The sequence below is a fragment of the Hydra vulgaris genome, chromosome 09 (assembly GCF_038396675.1).
Source record: "Hydra vulgaris chromosome 09, alternate assembly HydraT2T_AEP".
NCBI classification, from domain to species: domain Eukaryota; kingdom Metazoa; phylum Cnidaria; class Hydrozoa; order Anthoathecata; family Hydridae; genus Hydra; species Hydra vulgaris.
In genome coordinates, this window is record NC_088928.1 from 7533210 (window position 1) to 7560000 (window position 26791).

At 26.3% G+C, this 26791-nt stretch overlaps 1 protein-coding gene across 1 annotated transcript in view; it reads right to left on the minus strand.

Moving 5' to 3' along the window:
• Nucleotides 1–1930: 1930 nt before the first annotated feature.
• LOC100212235 (kinesin-like protein KIF16B) overlaps nt 1931–26791 on the minus strand; it is a 71390-nt gene continuing 46529 nt past the window's right edge. Inside the window, exons 12-26 of the mRNA XM_065804630.1 lie at nt 26417–26542; nt 26188–26285; nt 25960–26037; nt 23538–23669; nt 18906–19025; nt 18654–18705; nt 18244–18378; nt 17264–17423; nt 17092–17145; nt 16302–16355; nt 15936–16236; nt 15652–15802; nt 14144–14421; nt 13586–13819; nt 1931–3225 (exon numbers count right to left, since the gene is read on the minus strand). Of these exons, the coding sequence (XP_065660702.1) occupies nt 2374–3225; nt 13586–13819; nt 14144–14421; nt 15652–15802; nt 15936–16236; nt 16302–16355; nt 17092–17145; nt 17264–17423; nt 18244–18378; nt 18654–18705; nt 18906–19025; nt 23538–23669; nt 25960–26037; nt 26188–26285; nt 26417–26542 (2825 nt within the window). The 3' untranslated portion in view covers nt 1931–2373. The remainder of the gene's footprint in view (nt 3226–13585; nt 13820–14143; nt 14422–15651; nt 15803–15935; nt 16237–16301; nt 16356–17091; nt 17146–17263; nt 17424–18243; nt 18379–18653; nt 18706–18905; nt 19026–23537; nt 23670–25959; nt 26038–26187; nt 26286–26416; nt 26543–26791) is intronic.

A 26791-nucleotide genomic window follows, 5' to 3' on the forward strand; every position in this document is an offset into this window, starting at 1 on the left:
TTAAAAAACCCTTTTTTTAAATTGCAGTTTGGTTACAGCATCATAGCAATCACCTTAGTAATGCTTTATTTCTAATATGTCGTTGAAGAAGAGCTCCTGAAGGACGGTGATAAACTTTTAGCCAGTCTTTTCATTAATCAAAACTTAGTTATAATTAAAGATTTTTTTGTATTTTTCATCGAAAATAGGTTCTTTAAATAGATGTAAGTATCCAAAAGATACTTACATCTATTTGAAGAACCTATTTTCAATAATTTTTTTTAAATGGTTTTACAGCACCAAACGCTACAAAAAGAGTTATAGATAAACAAAAATTAGAAATGTCATTAAAGGTATGAGCGTATCTGATTTTTACGGTAACAATAATTATGTTAAAATCTGTGACTCGTTTTTAAAATACGTTTGGCATCTATATTTTAAAGATAAGTTTATTATGTTCAATATTCAAATCACAGAGACATGGTACCGTTAAACCGCAGTAGTACTTAAAATAAATCTTGCTGATGTTTTCGACCTTAAAAAAAAGTGTCGTTGAATCCGTTGTGTTTGGCTGATTCATTGATTACTGGTCTCGTTTTAGTTGTCTGATGATTTATTTGAATAACTGAGAAGTGAAGTAAATACCAATCTTTTTCCTTAACTTTTTCCAAGTTTTTCTAACTTTCTCCAAGCTTCCCAAGTTTCTCCAAGTTTCGCTAACTTTCTCCAAGTTTCTATAACTCCATTCTTTTTTTTTTACAATATTACGCTAAAATGTTTTTAATCGATGTATTAGTGTCACTGTCTTTCATTTGTTTCCTTTTTTTTGTATATAAATCAATTAAATGCTATTTGAATATTATTTTTTAACTTGAGCGCTTCTTCTCTCCGTGGCTTGTCAACTTTTTTTTGTAGTTTGTTTTAGGTGCAGAAGTCATTGTGGTCTTATCACAGAGCACCGCATTTAACAAGAAGTTGACGCTTCCTTCCGTACCAATGTCGCTTGTTGGGCTAGAGCTGGCGTCGAACCTGCTTGGGGTTCTGTGCCAGAGCTCTAACCACTGCGCCACGGCTGCTCTTGTCATCTTTGCGCCAACTTGTCATCTGTCTACATATTTTATTGATTTTTGTACAGTTTCCATTGTTTTCTCATCTACTGTCATAAAAAATTCTTGCTTAATTTGAAAACCTTCAATTTGTCAAAGTTTTTGAAGTATTTCTGCTGATGTGTCTAATTTTTTATCAGTAGCAAAAAATATGAATAAGCTTGGTATGGTAACTTGGATAAAAGGCATTGGACCTCATTTGAAAAAGCAATTTTTTTTTAAATTTTTATTTCTTTTTTATTCCAATTAACTACTCTCAAATTTCCAGTTACTTTGTTTGCTGTATTTGCTGAAATATTCATGCCACTTTACCATCAAATCTTAATAGGCAAAACTCAACCGGCATTGTTTGAAACGTTTGTAATTATTGCATAATTACGAATAAATTCTCAAAATTTAAAGACATTTTGAAGACTAAGACATTTTGAAAACTAAGATAGAGATTTGTAAATATTTTATAAAAAATTTAAACTTTACATTTCTCTGTAAAACCGTCGATTGTATTATTAACAAACATTTATAACTGAAGGGCCAGACAAATGGTCACCCCTGCCTTAGAGAAAAAACGCAGATAGTCTAAAAATATGGGGCTTGCGGGAAATACAGATTTTCTGTCATTATTATCACCTTTAATTATTTATGGAGATTGAGGATAGATTCAAATTGTTATATGCGGTAATCGCCGAAAGACCGATTTTGCGCGGAGCCATCGGTTTATTAAATAAAAATTGTTCACATTTTTAAGTAATTTTAATTATTAAGCTACATTCTTATACTATAAATCCTGAACTCCATTAGATATTAAATGTTATTTAGAGCAACAACGTGCAAAGAAAAACAAATTATTTTATTTATTTTATCATTAAGCCAACAATCTTTAATTTACTAAATAAGAAAACTTTTGAATGAAAATACATGTATCTATAAATAAAATGTAGCTTTATATTTGTTAGATGTATGAAAATAATATAAATCTAAATATCAAAAAATCATTAAAAAATGTTGCCGTTATTATACACGTCGCCAATAATTTGAGACCAAATATATAACAAAATTAACAAACCAGCCACGCATCAAAAAAAAAAAAAATTTCAAAATAAATAACTTATTTTCAATTGAACACTTAAGGCAAATTGAAATTGAAAATCTAAGTTTCGAAATCGAACGTTGTCTGAAGACAATATAATAAAAAACAAACCGTTCGTGATAGTATACAGTGTTATGGTTAAATAAAAAGATGAACTTATAAAAATTCGAAAAGCTAAAGCGAGAATCTAAGCCAATAAAACTATAAAATTGTACATTTTTCTTCGTCTGAAGTCCCTGTTGCATCAGCCGATCTCTCGCGCTGCTCCGCCAACTTTAATTGTCTGTCTAGTTCTTGTAATTTTTTTCTATGATCTTTAATTTTGTTCAGCTCATCTTTTTTACCGCTATCCGCTAACTCTTTTTCTAAGACTTCGGCCATCATAAACAATTCTTCAGCCCCAATTGAAGTTCTTTTTTTGTGTTTCATATCTAGTTTAGCAAGTTCACGTTTGTCTTTTATAACTTTTTCTTTAGAAAGTTTTAGTATTTCTTCACGGCCATTTAATTCGGCCTCTATAAATTCTCTTGTTTCTGCATGTACTGTGACAATTTCCGACAATTTTTTACGTTCAATTTCTAAATCAGTGACAATAGCTTCTTTTTGCCGTTCGATAGATTTATATTTTTCGCTCATATACGTTTCAATTTGCTTTTGTTCGTTTCGGTATTTTTCTTCAAGTTCTCGCAACACAGATTTTTCGCGCAAAATTAAGTCCATTTCAGCATCTCTTTCTTGATCTAAATCTTCGTTTTCTTCTGGCGATAAACCTTCCCGACCTTCGTTACCTGATTCCTGCGCATGTTGCTTTTCAAGGAGATTAATACGTTTTCGCTGTTTGTATAAAACTTTTTTTTTTTCAGTTGCTTCCTTTTCTAAATCTTGACATTCTTTCTCAATTAGTGCTTCTTGTTTAAGTAGAGGTTCTAATTCTTTTTCGTATTTCTCAATTTGCTTGCGAATTGGAACAACAAGAGCCGCTTCATTTGCCAAATGATTTTCAAGTTTGGTTTTTGTTTCACTAACTAATTGGGAAGCTTTCACCAATGCAAACTAAAAAATAATAAATTAAAATTTTTTTTTTTAAATTCATAGAAAACACCATATATATCAACTCAGAATAAAATTTTATGAGTATTTTATATAAATTAATAAACCAGAAAAAAAGACTTAGTAAAGTATATAAGAAAACAATGATATAGGGTAATCTGGGAATAACATTCACAAGAAATTATTTGTTATTTTACTTACATATTTCTTCTGTTTGTTTTTACTTTTCAATAAATAAAAATAAAAAAAAATTTTTGGAACATTGTTTTATTTAATAACAACTAAACTTTACATCTAAATTTAAAACAAATGATTAAAAATTCCTTAAGAAGATTTTTTTAAATTTCTTACAAGATCTATAGGACTCCTATAGAAATAAATTAATATTAGATAAAAAAATTACTTAACGACATTATGTCCTCTAAGATCTTTTATAAGGACTTTTATAAGTCATACAACTTTTTTTAACAACATAAGATAAAGATAGGATTTCTATTGGTCTCATTAGATGACCAAAACTGCTGCTCTGACTGCCAGGGTGGGGTCACTGGGTATTTTTTACCTGTAGTAGTAAGAATGGGTGGACAATAGTAAAAACACTTTTTTTTGTTTCTTTTAAGTTTTATTTAAATAGATTTACTGGGCATTAATGATTTTGTTCCTTAAGCTAGTGGAAACCGTATAAAAAAAAGCACCAAAAGCATAAAAAATTCCACCAAAACAAAGTTTAAAATATACTGCTCTTGTTGCTCTTATTCAACAAACTTCAAGCTGTAGACGAGAAACATTTTCTTGTTTTTATGATTCTCAGAATCTGATAGTAGACCGAATGAAGAAGTTAAAGTATTTAGCAAGGCGAAATTTATGTGAACAAAGTAGAGGAAAAATCAGGATACTGTGAGGTAATCTTTTTTGTAAAAAAAAATCTCCAACTTTAATTAACCTACCGAATGGGATCTACCTGAAAAGTACACTATTTCTCTTTGAATTAGTAAAGTTGCAATGTGTTTTTAACATGTTTCCACCAAAAGATGAGAGGTCTAATCAAGACAGCACTTTTCCATACATTTTCTATGAACCTCACTAAACTTCTAGTTATTTTATTGAACATGAGTAAAAGCTCTGTGGTAAGATAAAAGCTCTGTGGTAAGATAAAAGCTCTGTGGTAAGATAAAGTCATTGCAAATTTTGCTATGAGTATAGCCCAGAACGCCAATTTTTTCTAAAGTAGTATGTAGAACAGCTATAGCATACTTGCAATATTCAAATATTTAATAATTGTGGTCCTTGTTTATACATATACTAATGCCAGTTAGTTTATGGCTGTATAACAAAGTTTTAAACATTAAGAGTTGCCTAATCTATAAATAAATTTTTCAAATGTTTTGGTTGATGATGGTTCAATTATTGATGCTGATGGGGAGCTAGTAAAATTTTGACACGAGGCATCAAAATGGGTCGCAGTGGGCCTGGAGATGACTATGTAGTTTACTAGACTTACTAGATTTCTAATATTCATCTACAGGTCCATCACTTACAGAAACACAATAAATTTTTGATGCTGAATTAACTTTTTGTAGCTAGAATGCATACAACAAAATTAACTTACGACAAAATAATATAAAAATTTACTCAAACTTTATACTGAAAAAACTTTCACTTGTAGTATTGATAAATCAAATGATTCTCCTTTTTATAAATATTTTGAATTAATTTTACAAACAATATGATAACGCAACAGTTAGAATTTCCAAAGTACTGGAAAATTATAATACTGGTTTTATATATTATACCGGCATTCATAATAGGTCAATACCGGTATAAACTGGAATTGCGTGGTATTTATAAAAAACATTAAACAAAATTAGCTAAATCCTTAGAAAACATTACGAAAAGAAAAAATAAAATAGAAAAAGAAAATTTAAACATTTTTCTTTTTCTATTTTATTTTAATTTTTAATATCTAAAAATTAAATGTATTGTTGAAAAATATTAAAAATATTTTATCGGGCGGTAATAACTCAATAAACGTTGTAACCGTGTGTTAAGGTTAATACTGGCTTCTTCAGCAACTTCTTCATCAAATAATTCAACATTGACACTATCCAATACTTTGGTAAGATTTTGTTTAACTATATTTTTTGCATCTTGTATAACTGCTAACTTTGATGAATATTTAAAGCCATCATTATTTTGTGACGTATTTGAATTGGGGTTTTGCAAATATTTCGTTAGTGACACTAAATCTTTGTTGTGTGGCTCATCGTATCGCTCTAACATCACTACACTTAAGTTAGACATTTGTTCAGAAAGATTTCTGAACAAAAACATGTAAACACTTTTACTGGTCAGAATAGTTGAACTGTCTTTACTTAGCTCCTTAACAGGCAATTTAATAGATTTTAAAACTTTTAAAGTATCTTCTAAAACTTTAAAATCAATTTCCTCATAAAAACTATTTTTTCAAAGTAAAATTGAAACTATGCATTCAAAACTGCTTTTTGAATGCATAGTTTCAATTTTACCAACCTTTCAATCATGGGAACCAAAGAGTTCCACCAAGTTTTAATGTCAAGTTTAGCATCAGTTTTTTATTTTCTCGTTCCAAAACATTCTTTTGCAATATGAAACAACAAACGCGTTACAATTTAAAAAATTTAATCATCTTACGTGGATTATTTAATACAGACTTGATGTTATCTTGAAATGTTCTGTAGCTGCTTCCATGAGCAGTTTTTTCTATGATATCATTAAAAATGTTGCTGCGATTCAATCTCTTAAGATAATGATTGTCGTTATAATTAGAATCTGAATCATTATCTTCTTCTGAACAAAGATTAAAAAGAAGTTCTTCGAAATTGTTTGCACTATAATATTCATGTTATCTTCACTTGATTCGTCACTCAAACATATTCAGTGTTTGTTTAATTTTTTGTCATTGCAAATTCAACTTGCATTAATTAGGCTCAAAGTGTTATTTGATTTACTTAAATGCTTCATTTTTACGAGTAAAATTTTTACCATTTTACTAATTTAATAGGTTTATTTGTCTTTAATTGATTGAACGAGGTTTCGCTGATGTTGTTATAAGTTTACAATGTGCATTTAAATAAACCTGGCAATTTGTGGCTTTTGAAATTAATAATCGATTCTGGCCCTTTTTTTAAAAACTTTAATGAGTTACATATATATAGTTTGTGTTTTATTGGTTAGCATTACATATGCTATATATAATATGCAAATGCATTTATTATTTTAGAGAATCAATAATATATAAATTTTTATATTAATTTATATATAATATTTATATATAATATATTTTATATATAACTTTAAAAACAATTTTTTCTTTATTTGCACTAGTTAGAGGCACAATGAGAGCTCTTTTTTACATAGAGCCCCCATAGCGAGTCTATGAAAAGATTGTGGTGTCATCCATATCTTCTTTGAGCCCTAGTTATTTTAAATAATTCCTCTTTTTTAAGAAAAATTTTTTTTGTAACTTTCTTTTTTTCAATTGCATGAACAGTGAAATATATTATATGTACATAAAAAAATAAAATAATATGTACATAAAAAAAACTCATTTATTATAAAAAATAACAAAAACACGCAATTTATTTCATTTTAGCATTTAAACTCAATCTCCACCTTGTCCATGGTAGTACTACGCTCAACTTGTTTCTCCACGCATCGACTTTGTTTGTCATTGTTCCTGTTTCAGAGTTAAAGAGTTGAGAGAGGGTTGTTACTACGATAGAGTAGCCTCCTTGACTGTGGTGGCCCTCTCAGCCTTGGGAGGTGAATTACATTTTAAAAAAATTTTTTGTGATAGAAATCTACTCGCAATAAATTGCCTATCAAATTGATCTATATAAATCGCATTACAATTTATCAAGGTCATAATTTTTAAACTAAAAATTTCCAATAATTACCAGTTTTTTTTACAATTAAATTTATTGTAAATAGTTTCTGTGCTTAGCAATAACTAAATAGCAATTGCTAATCACTGATGTTGATGGAAAAATTTACTAATATTTGTTAAAATATGCGCAGCTGATAATGGACACAGCCGTGGTGTACTTCAGAACTGGAGGTTTGTGGTTTGAAGACTGCTCTGGACATATATGCATCACTGGTAAGAAAAAAAGCATGAACTTCCTGGTTAAATGCTATGCTGTGGTGCTCTGTGATAAGACTGTTAAGACTTCTCGGAGCACCTAAATAACTAATTAAAAAATAATAATAAAATTTCAAATTTCATTAAATTTAACAAAAGGATTAAATAGGATGTTCAAACTATCACTTTTCACCTATTTTCATAAATTATAATTCCAAGTCAAAAGTCATTATGGTAAACTTAATCTTCAAACACTTAGCCACCGATCTCCAATTATGTAAAAGAAGCAATTAAAAGACTTCTATGCAACTAATAAATAGTGCTCCAGCAAACTGAAAATACACCAGAGCAGTCATTTTCTGGCCCCAAGAATCATTTAAACTATAAACATTTTATATTTTTATGTTTATAAATATTTTATATTTTTACATTTTATATTTTTGGATATATAGCTACAGTTACAATGTTTTACAAAAAAAATTTATTTATATTTAGATGCACAGTTTATTTCAGTTAACTCTTAAAATTCAGTTAACTTTTAAATAGGGTTGTGATTTTTTTAATATTATTGTAAAAAACCATCTATTTCAACAACAATAACAACAACAACAACAACAACAAGATATTTATTTTCCTCAAAATTTACAATCATCTAATTACAATAATATATTAATAATAATATTAACATATTACAATAATATAATAATAATATTAACATTAATAATAAGAAGAATAAGAATATCAATAATACTACAAATAACAAAACCAAAATATCATTATTAAGAATAAATAAAAATAAATGATTGACAAGGAAGGAGTCACTCGTGCAGAAATCTGATCAAAGGAGTGACACCAAATAACAAAAGTAACAGCAAAAATACTAGTATTTATTACAATTATAATAGTAAATAGTAAAAATAGCAGTAATGAAAAAAAAATAAATAAATAATGACAAAAACAATAAAGTTTATATAAAAATAGAAAGAAGAAAAAGTAAAATAAGAAAACTAAAAGAAGTTAATAATGATAAATATATTAAAATAAATTTTTTTTTAGAACTTTTTTAAATTTATTTTGTTTTAAATAAAGAAATGAAGATAAATTATTTTAAGTTTTAATTTTTCAAACTCATTCACAATGCACACAAGACTTCGATTCCATTCACTGATGCACTGATGTGTAATTGAATACTTACCATACCTCAAAGTTTTATAGGGAGGTACATTTAGTTTCCCATTATTGATGCTTCTAATTAAATGTGAATGTATAAATCGAGTTTCAGTGAAGAAGGTTGTAATAGAGAAAGGGAAACTTTTATTAAGGGAGTTAAAAACAAAAAGAAGATTAGCAAATCTAACTAGTGCTGACAACATAGGAATTTTAAGTTTTTTAAAGAAGTTTGAAGTTTCTGTATTATGGAGTTGAAAATTTATTATTTGGATTGATTGGCACAGAGCTGATAATAGTTTAATAATATTACAATTGCCAATTTGTCCCCAAACCTGACAATAGTAGTCGAGAGGAGACTGAAAAATTGCAAAATACAGATTCTTAAGGGTTGTTTTATCAACATAATGGCGAATTATTGAAAGCATGCCATTAGCTTGATTAAGTTTTTAACAGAGCGCATCTATATGAAAATTCCATGAGAGATTCGAATCTATAAAAATACCGAGATATTTAACAACCTATGTTGGATATAAAAGTCTATTACTAATTTTAATTTTAGTTATATGATTGTTGTATAAAAGTTTTTGTCTTGGAGATGAAAAAAATATTATTTCAGTTTTTTCCAAGTTCAGAGAAATTAAGTTTGCATTTAGCCAATGAACTAAACCTTTTAGATCTAAGTTTATATTCTTACACAAGGAATGACGAGACTTATTAATATTCATAATATTAGTATCATCAGCAAACAAATGGACAGATGAGAAGTGGACAGAGTTTTAGATCATTAATATAAATCAAAAACAATAAAGGGCCAAGAACAAAACCCGGGGGTTCACCACAAACTATGTGTTTGTTATTTGATTAATTAATAACCATTAATGCTAACAAACTGCTTCTGATTTGAAAGATAAGATTGAAACTAATTACAAGCAACTCAAACAAAGTTAAGAAATTAAAATGGTATGATTAACAGTATCGAACGCTTTTTGTAAGTCAATAAAAACACCACGAATGAAATGACCAGTATGCAGTGCCTTTTTTATTTTTTGGGTTATACTTATTAAAGCGTTTAAACAGTTAACAGAACTCAAAAATGAGTATAATCTAGAATACATTAGTTTTTCAAGGAGCTTGCTAATGTTAGATAGAATTGATATTGGTCAATAGTTACTACATGAGAGTTTTGAGCCATTTTTATATACTGGAATGACACATGATAATTTCAAAATGTCAGGAAAAATTCTATCTAAGAAGGAAATATTAAATAGCTTGGAGAAAATTCAGAATTAAAATCAATAAGAATGTTTGTGGGGATGCTGTTAGGACCTATCGATTTTCTAGGTCTTAATTTAGATACAAGTAATGAGATTTCAGAATGGTTTGTTGGAGATATAAGTAAACTATGAAGATTTGGATGTTTAAGATATTTTTTATAGCTAATGTAAGATGAATGAATTTTAGAATTAAGTTTATGAGCTATATTTGTGGAAAAGTTGTTGAATTCTTCGCTGATTCAAGTTGGTTCAGTTATGTATGTTTCATTAACTTGTAAGCAATTTGGAGGTACATTATTGACATTTTTGACATTTATTAGACTTTATATGTCTTTCCAGGCTTCACAAAGATTTTTTACATTTTCTGAAAAGAATTTTTTGAAATGTATTTTTTTACTTAGTTTTATTAGATTAATTATGGTATATTTATAGCGTTTGAAGATAGTTTTTAGTTTAATTATATTTGTTGGATCTTTTATCCTTAACATTTTCCCTTGAACAAGATTTCCAATTTGAATTGATTTTATATTCCTTTAGTAATCCATGGCTTGAATTAATGCTTGCAGCTCTTACTACTAATACTAATAATCAACATTTGGAATGCTCAATAAATAAAACATAATTTTTTAGTAGGTTTGTTAAAAAATTGGTTAGATAAAAGGTAAACAATTTTCTGAGATTTATTGGCAAATGTGATTAATTTGAAAGTTAACTAATAACTACTGATTTAATATAAAAGATTTAGGTATTAGTTTGGACATAAACAAAGCATTTTCACACTGCAATTGAATGACTTTTAACCTAATTGCAACTCTTTACATTAAACGAAAAATATGACACAAATTATTTATGGCACAAAAATCAATAAATGATGATAAAACACTTGAAATCTATGAATAATGATAAAAATAAATTTTGATATATTTATAATAATTTTCAATCATACTAAGATAAAAATGGACACAAAAATTAAAATATTACTCAAGAACAAAATAAGGTGCAAACAGTAGTTATCACCATTTTTGAAAAAATAAAAAATAAATTGATAAAAATAAAGTCAGGAAACCAAAACCCAACAATAAAGAAATAAATAAATTTGAGTTGCAAGTTATTCTTATAATTTTTGAGTATTTGAAATTTCGTCTGCAAGTAATGAAGTTACCACTCTCAAGGACATTGATTTTGATAGATTTATTTTTATTTAAGTAACAATTAAGTTATTCAAATAAACACAAATAGCTAAGATAACAAGATAAATACATACTGAAATAGCAAAATGTTATTTCAGTGCAACAGCTGGTTATTTTATATTTTATTTTACCATGAAGTACTGAAGTAACCATAAAAATATTTAAAAAAAAAAGAAGATTTGATTGTACTGTTATTATAAATTTACAATTAGATAAACATATTACAATATTCTTTTATTTTATATTTATTATGATGCTTATAATGTAACTGCAAGTTTTCCAAAAAATCCAACAAATTGTTATTTACATACAGATCTCCCCTATTTTTATGTATGGAATACTATGTGTAATGTCATTTGAATTATTAAAACATTTGTTTAAGTTATTTATTAAAATACTTATACAATGAGGTTGATCATAATAATTAAGTAAAGTCAGACAAATAAAAACTAAATCAAAAATCATGAACTTCACAACTTCCAACTAAAAAAGATGCATAAAACAAGTTGCCGCATATGATATATACTAGCTGACAAAAAAAAAGAAGTAAAAAGACTGGATTTTTCTTTTGAAATAATAGAATGCTTCTATATAAAGTATATAACTAATGTAACATATATATAATATAACTAACGGTAATATGTAGATAAATTATTTTACAACAATTCTTTATTGTTGTAAAATAATTTATTTAATGTTGATAACTGATGCATTTTATTAACTTTTGTCTTTTGGTAGAGGGTATCCTTTGTGCTTGTAGCCAATCTGTGACTGAAATGGCATTTTTTTGATGAAATTAAATGAGGATAAAATACATATTTATGATTGCTGTGGTGTTGATAAATGAATAGAACTAACTGCCTAGTTATAAACTTGTTGAGGGACACTTCTTGGTTTGTTCCAATTTTAAATAGTTTGATTTTAATTACCTTTTGGTAAAATAGCAAACCAAAAATGAACTTTTTTCTTCTTCTAGTGTTTGATAAAACTAGATGCGAGAGTTCAGTCATTTGAATAATACAAGTAATTATCTACTAAGAGCCAACTTTCAAATTTAAAGCAATTTTTGTCAACAATAAAATCCGAATTTTTGTAGCTTTGCACATCTTGTTGTGTCAGTTCTGTTTTTAGTGTTTATTTATTGCATAAAATTCCTTCATATTTCCTTAATTGTTTTGAACTTATTTGCAACTTTGTAAACAATTTTGAAATTTTCTCTCTGAACTATTATTAATAAGTTAATTAACAAAAACTTCAATGGATTTAATGAAAAACTTATTTTGTTAAATACATATACTGTAAAATGTAAAAACAAATATTGTAAAATGTTAAAACGCATATACTATAAAAAAACCACTTCATTTTTGTCATTATTATTGGTTTTTCTGATTTGCAGATCTAAAACCAGTTGATTTAAAGTGACCTTCAGTCAAGGTTGCAATAAGACTTCCCAGAAAAAAAATTTTAATACTCAAAGATATAAAGAAGCTATTAAAATTCTTTAAAAATATTTAGCCAACACTTTAATTAGTAAAAAAAAATTTTTTTTTAATTTGTACAAACTTTTGTTTGAAATGTAAAATAATAAAAAATGGGTTGTACACATGACATGTCTTAACAGTAAAATATAGGTTACATACATGACATACGGTAACACTTAAATATATCTTATCATTGCTAATATATTGTCAGACTCAGTAACAGCTAATATAAATGATCTATTCAATTTAGATTTTGGTTAGTTGATTATTCTTATATTTTCTTGTATTATGCATTGAATTGATTTGAGGTACATTAGACTGATAACACTGATAATAGTGTGAGGGTCTTGTTTTCTGGTAGTCTCAGACGTATCATACTTGAGTTCAAACCAGTGATAAATACATCTCTGATAGATTCATCACAGTAAATATCAGCTGTTACTGCTTGAAAGTTAAGCTTAAATGAATTTTTTAAGTGTTTCACCAGTTTGTTGTATGCGTGTTGCTAATTGATGTTGTGTGAACATTTTGTTTTATTGTTTAATATACAACAACGTGAGAACATTTTCAAAAGTTAGTGAGTCAAATATGTATTCATAAACAATCTAATGAAGTTTATTAGTATTATCAACTTTTCTTCAGATGTCAGAAAATAAAAAGAAGTTTTCAAGAATATAAACCAGTATATCCATTCTTTGTTTGATGTCGGAGAATTTGGATTTGCGTCAAATCTTTCAGGACGTAAATATTTCTCCATAAGAATAATTTTAAATTTCAACCAAAACCTTTTTTCATTTTCTTTTTTAAATAAAAATACATATATAATAGATCAATTGAAATAATAACACCTCATAACTATAAAGGTTTTATCTATCATGTCACTAAAACCAATACAATAGAAATTTTAAAATAGAGAGATATGTAATAAGTCATAATAAGTTCATAAATGATTCATAACAGGCTTATACACATGACATATATTACTAATAAAATGGACATACAATAAAAAATTAGTCAAACTCTTCCATATTGCCATATAAATCACACAAATGATAAAACATGGGCATTGAACATAAAAAAAAAAAAATTAAAATAAAAACCCAACAACATAACATGACAATCAAGTACCTGATGTTTTCCTAATAATTCCATAAATATTTTTCTTTTTTCCGTTAAATCATCCTCTGCTTCATTGTTTCTCCTGTCTTCTCTGCTTTCTGTAATACTGTTAACTCTCTTCATTTTAGATTCCATTTCAACTAATTTTTTAGTAGCTTCCTCTACCTTTTTGCGAGCTTGTCTTTGTTCTATTACAGTTTGTTCATGACTCATCAATTCTTCTTCCTCTGCTTTTTCTGCAATCTAGTAACAATGAAAAATTATATTTAAAAAATTTAGTTTAATAGTTGTTCAAATTATTGTTTATATTTAAATACATAAATAAATACTACTTGTAAAAACAATATAATTTTATAACAAACTTATATATATATTTTTTGAAATTATTATGTCATTATGCAACAAATTAAAACAAAAAATTAAAAAAACAAAATGATTAAATTGTGCCACAATAAAATTAATTATACAACAAATTGAAAAAAAAAGAAAAAAAAAAAAGATTAAAATATGGTACAATAAAATTAATTATTCAACAAACTGAAACAAAAAATTAAAATGATTAAAAACCTCTATCTCAATTTTTATATCTTTTATCTTCTTTTGAATTTCTTCTTGATTTTTCTTATGTTTTGTTTGCAAGGCCTCCAAAAGTTTCCATTGCCGTTGCAGTTCAGATTTCCCTTGCATTAATCCAACTTTACCTTCTAATGTATCTTGTTCTGCTCGCTGCAAGTTCTCTTTAGCCTGGGAAATTTCAATATGAGAAGCTTTAGTGGCTTCTTCATATTCAGTTTCAAGGATCTTCAGTTGTATTCTTAACTCATTAGCCTTAAGGGATTCTTTAACTAAAAGATAAAAGAAGAACACACTAAATAGAAAAATCAAGAGCACACTAAAATCAAGAAGAACACACTAAAATCAAGAGCACACTAAAATCAAGACGAACACACTAAAATGAAAAGTTAAGAAAACACTAAACAAAACTATCAAGATTTAAAATTTTTATATTTTTATATATCGTAAGCTTTTAAAAATTTGAAAACAAATTCATTCATTTAATAAAAGATACTTGTAAACTGTTGTTATATACAATAGAATATATGTTGTTATAAATATGCTGTGTTATACATTATTATATGCGAGGGAGTGCGAGGGAGGGGTCCAGAAGTTTGTGGAGCGAAAGGATTTTAAATAAAATGAAGCAACAAATCTATTTTTCCTTTTCAACATAATCTCCCTTGAGATGAATACACTTATTACATCTATGAATTAATTAATCTATGCCATCATAAAAGTATTTTTATATCTTTTGCTTCAAAATGAGCCAAAATTGCCTCCTTTACCTCATTGTCATCAAAAAAAATATCCTTCTTCTTGAGTCTTTTTTCAAATTTAGGAACAAATAAAAATCACTTAGTACCAGATCTGTATTGTAAGGTATGTGCACTAGTGATTCAAAGCCATGTATGTGCAAAGCAGCAACTGCAACTCTGCTCTCGTGAACCTCCATTGTGAATTTTCCCCATAGTTTCAGTTTTCTTCTGCATTGACCTGTTTAGCAGGCGAGTGTTTGCAAAGGAATGATGCGTCAGAGCTGTAACAAAAATTTCTATACTAATGATGAGTCAATAATTAGTACGACACATAGCGACCACCCCTATCCCCACTTCATCCTCTTCATTCCATGAACTTTTGAATCCCCCTTGTGTGTTATTTATATGTATGTTGTCTTATATATATATATATATATATATATATATATATATTATAATATGTTATTAAATATATGTTGTGTTATAGACATTATAATATATGTTGTGTTATATACATTACAATATATATTGTTATATACATGCTGTATTATATATATACTCCAAAGTAAAACTTTTTTTAACACAGAAAACAAAACATCAATATACACTAATACTTTGGTCAATAACAAAGTTTTATTAGTATAAAATAAATTCTCAAAATATGGGTACTTCTATAATGAAATTAGGTATGAAGGTTTGTTATTTAATTTTAACATGTCAATTTTATAAAAATATATATTAAAACAAATTATTTTAACGTACATTCAATTGCAGTAGACTCGATGTTTTTATTCTCAAGCATTTCAGCAACAAACTCTCGACTTTTTTCATATTCCTGCTGCAGTCTAATAACTTCTTGACGCTGTTCTTCAATTTTTTGACGCTCTTCAATTAAAGACTTCTCCAACTCTTCCTTTTTAATATATTTTTATATCATTACATATATTATAATCAGATTTACACAAATACAATATGATTGAACATTATTCATAAAAATAATATTAGTCTAAACTATACATTTTGGATCAAATTAAACAAAAATTTACTTTATGTTTTGCTAAGTTATCTTCTTGTACTTTGGTAGAAAGAAGATATTTTTCTTTCAACAACATTAAGCGCTTCATTTCTTCATCCATTCTTTGTTTTTCATAAACTTGCTCCTGTTGAATTCGAAGTTTAAGTTCTTGAAGTTCCCGTTGTGCATTTTCTCGAGCTCGCTCCTGCTCCTCTTTTAAGCGATCAAGAAGTTTCTTTTGATCTTCTAATCGTTTTTCGGACTCCAAGAGTTTTCGATGTTGCTCCTCTTCAACAATTTTTCTTTCATTATGCAGACTGTCAAGTTCCAACCTAAATGGAAAAACTAATTAATATTTTGTTAAAAATAAAAACATTTGCAATTAAACATTAGCAACCTGGCAAGTTCAAGTTTTTTAGCATCATCTGCTTGCTTTTCTTCTATTTCTTTTCTAAATACATTAATAAAACAACTCATTTAAAATTTTTTTGAGCTCCCAATAACTAACCTTGATACTTCCTAAGCTTTATTATCACCATGATGCAATTTAAGGAGCATGGCAAAAATAATCTAGTCTAAAAATCATGAGTGTAATAAATGCAAAACATGACCAGTAGTTGGAAAGATTTGGCATGATGAAACTATGCTGCTTTATAAAGAAAACAACTCATGACCACAAAAATTGTTTGAACTATCTGCTACACAAATTTTAAAATTTAAGATATACAATAAACTTATATAAAAATCATTTACAACACAAGAATTAGTACACTATCAAGCATATAGCTTTTCTTTTTTAAAATAAAACTTTTTTAAATATATAACACATAAGATAATTGCATACAATAGTATAGCATTTATAATGGTATGTCATTATTATTATTACCCTAATGGTTGTCAATTAATGGTATGGTTGTCAATTATTGAAACAACTTATTATACTTCATAAAAGTAAACTATGTTTAGATTTCTAAGTTTTTTCAAAAAATTATCTTTGACAAGCCAAATTTTTTCAAAATTTTATCTTTGACAAGACAAATTTTTTCAAAATATTATCTTTGTTTTTCAAAGATAATGTTTTTTCAAAATATTATCTTTGACAAACCAAATTTTTTTCAAAGATTATCTTTGACAAGACGAATTTTGACAAGTATTTAGTATGTCACAGTAAAAAATTTACTTGAGACCTTTTTTTCTCTAAATCTTTAGTTTCTTCATGATATCGCCTTTCCATTTCTAAGCTAAAAATAAATAAAAAATTTTCCAAATAAATTTAATATAACATTAGTTTTTGACTTTTAAACAAGTAAAAACACTCAACATGACTCACATTGCACCATATTACCATCTGTAACTTACCCTGCATTGTAAAACAAGTAAGAAGGTTGGTCTAAATCTTTTATTTCAGGAACTAATGATGCAAGATTATCAACAGAGGCATACTTTTGACGTAATTTGGCAGCCTCACTAGGATGATTAAACCTAAACATATTTGTCTTACCAAGAAGAAGAACAGCTCCTATAAAACAAAATCATTCTTCAGAAAAAGTGTTCAGTCATACAACTTGCCAGACAATGTCGTAACAATTTGTTTTGACAACTTGACTGGAGCTATTTTATGTTTTAACAGTTTGAGCATTTTAAAAATGTACTGAAAAAACCTGACTAATTTAAAATGCAAACTCAAAGTTAAAAAGACAAACAAGGCAAAAAAAAAAAAAGAAATCTTAATGAATGAGAAAATAAATAAAAGATAAACTTTAAAAAATAAAAATTTAAAAATGATAAAACTAACAAGTCTTTTTTAAATTTAAAAATGTTACAATTAACAGATTTTAGAAAAGATCAAAGTGATTTAATTCTAACTAAACTGCTTTGAAACTTAATTACTTAAAAGTTTTAAAACATTAATACTTTCTTGTCTTTTTTTTCCTGCAAATAATATTTCCACTGTAGGGCGTGTTGAGTGGAACACTTTTCAATTTAAAAAAATTTATACAAATATTATTTTTATGGTTTTACTTTTTAGGTCTATCTTTTATCTATTTCCTTATTTGTTAAAATTTTGTACTCTTTATCAGTTTACAGTGTGTTTTTTTTTCAAATTTGATCTTTAGTTTGGTTCTTCCAGCGCATCTTTAAAAAGCACAAGTGACCAAGTTATCAAAATAAATTACTATATGCGTGGTAAGGCAAGGCATGCAACCACATGCGTTAACTTAAAAGGCCTGATATTTGGTTGCTATTATAAAAATAAGAAAAATAGTGAAAACTAAATTATAAATAGTTTTAAATACAAACATCATTTATATGATATTTAAAATATCTTGGTATGTAACCTTGAGTCAATCTCAGAGGCTTTGTTACTTTTTTTCCATTTACATAATTTTCTTCTGCTATTGGATGAATTGTTACATTCCCTTCAATACTTTCAAGTATGCAATGTTGGGGTTCAACACCAGGACCTCTTAAAACTATAAGCAAAACAAAAAGAAATAATTTAGCAATTGAGTGGCAGTGTTAAAGAAAAAGATGAAAATAAAGATAAAAAAAAGAAAAGAAGCTCACTGTTTCAAATCTCTGAAAAAAAACCAAGCTTATCTTTTCTCTAAGTGAATTTATTTACTGTTATGCAAACTTTGTTTTTGAGGTTTATTTAATTAAGAAAAAAAAAGAAAAAGAGTGAAGATTTATTTTGAACTGATTTTAATGCAATTAATAAAATGAAGTTAAAAATAATTTTTTATACCTATATCCTGTTTAACAGTTGCATCATCTGTTCCTAAATGAGTGCGACCTTCCTACAAAAGTAAAATAAAATTTGTATTAACTATTCCAATAATGGATTGGAATCAAAATGGCAATTACTTATAATATATATACTTATTAGGAATAATATATCATATTTAAAAAAACCATTTTTCCTAGCAGTAAATTTATCTTGGCAGTGAATACAAAAATTATAAATAATTAAAATAAAATTTCAAAAAAGATTCTGTACATTGAGATGATATAGAGTAACTCCAGTGCTGAGAATATCATCATCAATACATATAAGATGAGGCATCTCAGATTCCATTTTAATACCAAAACCTTCACGCCTAAATGCAAGAGCTTTTTCCTAAAAAAAAAAAAATGTTTAGGAATATTATTAAAGGATAGGTCTTAATTAAAAATAAAAAATTCAAATAAAAATCTTTTTCATGCAAAAAAAAAGAAAAAAAGAATCATTAACTAAATCATATGAAAGCAACTGTAACAGTCTGGATTCATAATCTTCAGTTTAAAAAACAGTCACTGGATACTTAATGAGAATTGAGCAATAACAAATCAACTTGGCAGGCATCACTTGAAATTTCTTAGAGTTTTAAATTGTTATTTAAAAATTGTTATTGTTATTTAAAAAAACTAGTTATTTTTTAAATAAAGAAAAAATATTTATTAAACTTGTTTAATAAATATTTTTTCGATACACATTCAAAATATTCCAACAAGTACTTAAAATGTTCACAATTAAATACAGTTTAAGATAATTTATAAATATTTAATTATTTCTTGTACTATTGTAACTTTATAGAATAAGTTCTATGAACTTTTCTAATATATATATATATATATATATATATATATATATATATATATATATATATATATATATATATATATATATAAATATATATATAAATATATATATATATATATAAATATATATATATATATATATATATATATATATATATATATAAATATATATATATATATATATAAATATATATATATATATATAAATATATATATATACACATATATATATGTATACATATATATATCTATATATATATATATATATATATAAGTGTGTACATGAAATAAATGTGAAAGTAGAAAAACAACTAAAAAAAGACTTTAATTTTTAAAACCAAGTAATAACTTTGATACAATAATATAAGAAGATCAAACATAAAAAAAAAATTTAAAATATTCCTGTATAAATCTAATAAAATTTTGAACTTTTGCTTTGGTGGTACTCATAAGCTTGCACACAGAATAAGAATCAAAACTATTTGATGCTTTTTTAAAAATTTTAATATTTTTAATGTTTCTGCAAAGTTTTTTTGTTTATTCATTTTATTTTAACAATAGCCCAGTACTTTTCAATAACTCTCAATTCTTGGCAGTTTAGAGGATTTTTTGTTTTAGGCACAAATTTAATATTTTTTATTATACCATTCCATAGCTAGTTCAACATAATGACTTGAAGCTAAGTCAGGCCAGAACACAGGTCTGTTATCGTGTGATTTAATGAAATGTAAAAGGTGTTTTTGTAAACACTCTTTAGCATATATTTTACCAGAAATTGTGGACTGTGAAATATAAGGAGCTGATTTTTTGCTACAACTGCAAATCAAGGTTGCCAAATCAAGGCTTTTTTAGTGAACTTGTCTTGTTTTGCGTATTTAAATTTCTCATCTGCTTTTCCTCAATATATGGCAATATAATAGAAAGCACTTGGAATTTGCTGATGATTGTACTTAATTTAAGTTTCATTGTCTTCAATAATACAGAAATATTTAAAAATAAAATTGTCATACAATTTTCTGCAGCAAGTTCTTGCACTTCTTTGTTGAGTTTCAGATCAGTTGGGCACTTTTTGTGCTTTGAAAGAATGAAAATCATGTTTATTCCAAACTTTTACAACAAAACTATGAGAGTCCATAATTTTTGTGCGTTGAAATGCTTGTTCCTATAGTGAAAGGCTTGGGTTAATCTTAAAACTGTAAACCAGTTTTCTAACTAGTTTTATATCTTTAAAACCCTCCTTTCTTCGCCCACCAGATTTGCTTTTGATCAAAGGATCTTTTTGGAACTCTGTCTCGTCGGATTTTTCTCAGTTTTCAAAAATCAAGAAACTTCGACGAAACTCCAACAAAGTTTTTTAAAAATATTATTTTTTTACTGGTAAAATAACTAAATTTTTTTTTTTTTTTCCTACGTTGCTTTTACAATAATTCTAAGCTGTTATTTTGAAATTGTACGCTCTTTAGATATATTTTTTTTCAATAACAACCAAATGTGACATCACAATTGGCAAAGAACTTTACAATATTAAAAACCTAATTTTAAAAACAAACAAAAATAAAAAATAAAAATATTAAGTTAATTTATCTAATAGTTAAAGTGTATTCACATTAATTCAAAGTTATTTAATTGAATTGAAAACAAATATCTGAGGATTAACATGTGACAAATGGTGTAGCAATAGAGGTAGAAGATACTATAATTTAAATGTTCACCACGACTTCACGTATTGCTTAAGAAAGGTGAAATTGCTATCATGGAGATGGCAATTTCACCTTTCTTAAACAATACGTAACTTGCTCTGCTGAAACATGTGAACATTTTTTATTATGGAAAAGTTAAAAGAATTTGGCTTAGATAGTGAAGATATTGCAATTAAAACTACGGATGGCTGTAGGTGGATGCTGAAATTGGGTACCATAATTATGTTTCCGCTTCAGATCTGTCAGAATTATTTAATTCATTTTAGTTTTTTTTATTTATTTGATATATGTTAAAAAAGATTGTCACAAAATTGTGGGCCGCAAAGAAACTAAATCGGATATTGAAGCAGAAGCGGAAACTGATAGACTGATGGAGAACTGCTTATTAATTATTTAGAGGAAAAGATCGAATGTATGTGTGTATGGATCTATTTAAGATTGAATATGAAGAAAATATTGAAAAATTTTAAAGAAACTTCTAATACTAATTAAGTTCTTGAAATGTGTTTTTGAGAAAATATATAGATTTTTGGATGTTTTTTTTTTGACAGCTAAGAAGGTGTAAAAAAAGATACCCGAGGAACTAAACTGCCTTGACATGTTAAATGACATTGACTTGGATGAGTTGAAATCGCTGTCTGATTTATTGAAAGTCATTTCTGCATTTTGCTTGGAAAAACAAAATACAACTTTGTTGAATTTTGGAGTCTAACATTGTTATGGAAATGTTAGTAAGCAAATTGAAGATTGTAGAAACTGACATCAGTTCTAAATTTCTGCTGCAAAATTATTTAAAAAAAAAGTTTCTAGTTTCTGCTGCAAAATTATTTGATTAAACATTTGCAACAAAAGAAAACAGTCTTTGAGCAAAATTAGATGATTGCAGTTCAAGCAGCTCTGAATCAAAATAAATCAACACCTAAAAAGCCAAAAAAATTGCCCTCTACAGAATTCTAGCCACTTATTAGATAAAACCTGCTCGTGAAAGAATTGTGATTAAAAACAATACTTAAGTACTAAGAAATAAAAAAATCTAAGTCTTTTTTTAAATTTATAATGAATCATAAATTAAAATATATAATATTAAAAAAATAATAATACAAAAACAATGTTTAATTATTATTTTGATAGTTTAATTTTTTATCTTATAACAATACATTATCGAAACTCCGATTTTTTCTTGACTCCAACGGAGTTTTTCTCTCGATTTCTCTCGACTCTGTTTTTTCTTGATTTTGGATCCTTTGCATTTGATTGATTTTGTTAGAAAACACTGAACTATACAACTAACGGTGTATGGATCTATTTGCAATGCTTTTGCTATCAAATTGTAGCTACTATATGGATTTTCCAAATATTTGTGCATAATTTTTTCTTCTTTTGTTACTTTTAAAATTAACTTAAAGTTAAATCAAAAAATTGACACATTTTTATGAAACCAAATCAAACTTTCTGGTCCACAGTGTGTTATATTTTCTTAACAACATCAGTCCCAGTTTTTCAGGAATTTAGATCTCAATTTTCCTCTGAATTAAAATAATTCCTATATAAAACAAGTTTTCGATCAAATACACTTTTTAAAAGAAAATATTCCAATGCAAAATGTGATATTTCAAAACAACGAAATAGGTATAAAATTTTAAAGTTTATATATAATACAACCTATATTTAAAAATAAAGATTTTTTAAATTTTTTTATTAAAAAATGTAGATTTTAGTTTCTATTTTATTATAAATTTTTAAAATAAAAAATAAAAAAAAAATAAAAAATTATCAAAATAATTAGTGAAACAACTTTTTTTTGAGTAAAGATCCTTACAAATATGAGGGTTTTTCCTATAGTGTTAAATTAAATTTAACACGAAAGATATAGATATAACACCATTTTACCATTTAAATGCTTTAAATAGCAAGTTTTGTCTATAACAGGATTTATATCCTGCACAGAAAAATGGAAGGAGATCTTTAGGGGGAGTTAAAAAAAAGGCATTATCTGTATATAAAGAACTATTATCATGGCAAAAAAAAAAAATTGTTTTCATTATTTATTGTTTTTTCTTCTTTTTCTGAAAAAATTCAATAGAAAATATAAAAGAAACTCAATCAATTTACCATTGACATTTACAATTTATGTATGGAATAAAAAAGTAATTTAACCCATAAATTGATAAATTAAGGATGATGAAAAGTTTTAGATACATAAATAAATTTTGGTTTGACTATTAAAATAATAAAAATTCACACTTGAGCATTGTTAAAATTATGTTCATGATCTGGTACAAGATCATATTATATCTCTTTACCTCTATTATATTACATCTCTTTACCTCTATTATATTATATCTTTTTACCTCCATTATTTTGTGAGTTTCTTTCCATTTATTATTCCAATCTTTATATAGCTGTTGGACTTGTGCTTCATTTTTATGTAACTTTTCAGTCATTAGTTTTTCCTCATTTCTGCTATTAGGTGTAAGTAAACTCTAAATAAAATATTAATCAAGTGGAAGCAATATGAATAAAAATAAAATAATAAATGCATTAACAATATAGTTTCTTAACTATATTGATGTACTGAATATTATTCATAAAAACTTAAATTTGAAAATATATATAAAAAAAGTTATTTCTCATGAAGTTTGACTGTATGTACTGGAATAATTGTATTTATAACTTTTACTGAAAAATAAAAATAAAATGTTAAAAAAATAATATTATATATTTCTTATGATTAACATGAATTGAAAAATAAAAAAATAAATAAAGATATACATCAATTAAATTAAAAATAAGTGGAAAAAAAAAAAATAATTTAAAAAGAACTAAAGCATATCATGAAGTAATCTTAAAAAATCTATAAAAAATATCTTAGTCAATAACCACATAAAAAATTAAAATTTACTCCTTAAATAATAAATAATGAAAATATGTCAATTCAAAATATTAAATCATAATTTATTCAAAATATAAAATCATAATTTATCAAGTAATCTCTTTTAATAAAACAATTTTTGAAAGCAAGCTAATAGATTTTATACTTCATTACAAATAACCTAATTAAATAATTTATTTAAAACTTTCTGTTTTAAAGTATTGTTATAACTTTAAACGTTTGCATAATTAGAAAATGAAATTATCATAACTCTGTTTATTTATAGGTATTTCATACTCTGGGTATTCATGGACAAATATATATATATATATATAATATATATATATATATATATATATATATATATATATATATATATATATATATATATATATATATATATATATATATATGCATATAAATGTATATATAATGTAACAACAAAGCAGACATTATACTGAAGGAATTTTTTACATTTATTGAAGGAAAGAAATGGAGGATAATTTATAGCAGAACAGACATTATACTGCATTGAAAGATACTGCATTGAAAGATACAGCATGTTGGCTTTTTTTTTTCCAAGTAACTTTCTGCATATATCTAGTGATAAAAATAGAAAACTCTCATCTATTTTAATCTAGCTCACATGAAATACATGAATAAAACTGAATTTTTTACATATATTGAAGGAAAATAATAAAGGATAATTTATAGCAGAGTAGAAATTTTACTGTATTGAAAGATACAGTGTCTACCTTTTTTCTTTTTTTTTTCAAGTAACTTTCTGCACATATCTAGCAATAAAAGTAGAAAACACTCATCTATTTTAATCTAGCTCATGAAATACATGATTAAAACTGAATTTAATCTAGTTTTTGAGCTAAATTTGTATTGGGTTGTCTAAAAAGAAATTAGCAACTTTTATATAAACTTGTATATTATGAGAAATGGACAATGTTAAATACCATGTATGGCATTGCCTGCTTTATGAGTTTTAGTAAAGCTATTCAACAGCCAAAGTCACATGGAATGTGATCTATAGATCAGGCAAAGGTGTTGGCAGAGCATTGGTTTCAACACTTTTGCAACATCAGTTTAATACTGCAAGATGGATGCAGATATAGTGGACCAATAAGATCAGATTTGGAGCAGCTAAACAAAAGGATTCCAAAATTAACAAGGGACCATTTAGAAATTGTACTTAAATGCCTTCATAGTATTATAGAGCATTACTTGCACAAATGGTAAAGTTCAACTTCAGTGTTTACCACATAAACTACTACTTATTCGACTACTCAACAACAAATTAGTTTTAATTACTAAGCAACACCATATGCAATTTATTATTCCACAACAAGGGAGCAGGTCGACAGCATCTTAATGCCTTCTTTGATTCTAAGTCTAAAAAGTTCTACACTAATGGCATTAATTCGTTGCCTAAGTGTTGGCAAAAGGCCATAGAAAATAAAGATGCATACATAGTTGAAGATTAGTTATAAAAATAAATGATAAATTTTTGTGAAAAAAAGATTAATACATTTTTTAAATTAAATCCTTCTAGTAAGCATATGCTTCCTTCTAGTAAGCATATGGTTCTTTCTAGTAAGCATATGCTTCCTTCTAGTAAGCATACGCTTCCTTCTAGTAAGCATATGCTTTTTTCTAGTAAGCATATGCTTCCTTCTAGTAAGCATTTGCTTCCTTCTAGTACATATGTTAAGAAGATTATTTTTTAGACTATTTAGACTGTTAAGAAAATAATTTTTTATCTTACAGCATTTAATTTAAGATTTGAATATAAAATACTTCAAGTAACAAACAATAATTGAAGAAAACTGAAAATTTTCAAGATACAAAGATTCAGGCTTCAATGTTATTAATAAAAAGACTGTAGTTTGTACCTTGTCAACATTTTGAAGTAACCTCCTCAAGCTTTCAATTTCTTCACGCAGATCACGGATAAGCTTCACACTTGCATCCTTTTTTTAAAAAAGATCTTAAATAAGAAACTTTGAAAAAGAAACTTATCCTTAAGAGTAGCTTTTCAGCCACTATTGAGAATAAGAAAAAAATCATTTGAAATATCAGAACGGTATTAAAGCTCATACAAAATTTTTCTTGCTTTTTACCTCATTAATAGTTGGTTTGTTTATAATATTCTTAGCACGATTAGCGTAACGCAATGTGCTAATAGTTTCTGAGTAATTTATGTCTGCAGGAGATATGGCTAAAAAAATTAACAAATATTCCTAAAAATATGGTCAATAAATATATGTGTGAGTGTGTTGTACGCGTACATATGTATATATTAAACAACAAGTTAAACTAATTACCATAAATATCAAAAAGTTTTCTTACCTGCAATCATTATAGTTTTAGAGTTTCCACCCAAACTATCTTTCAGCAACCAAGTTAATACAGAATCTCTGTAAGGTACAAAAAGCTTCTTTTTTGAAATACTTATATCCATGTTTGAGGATTCAGCTAATATAAAATCTTGCATTAGTCATTAATATTAAATACAAATAAAAAAGCATTAATTCCTGTAATAACATAACATTCAACATAAAAATATGTTTCAATACATGGCAATAAATAAAAAAAAAATTTCAAACAAAAGATGGGAATCTTGTTATAACTACATTGTCAAACTTTCTAAAACACTCTATATATCCGTTAGCTGATGCAAACGTACGCAATAGTTTGTTGTGGAAAATAAAATAAAATTCAGTG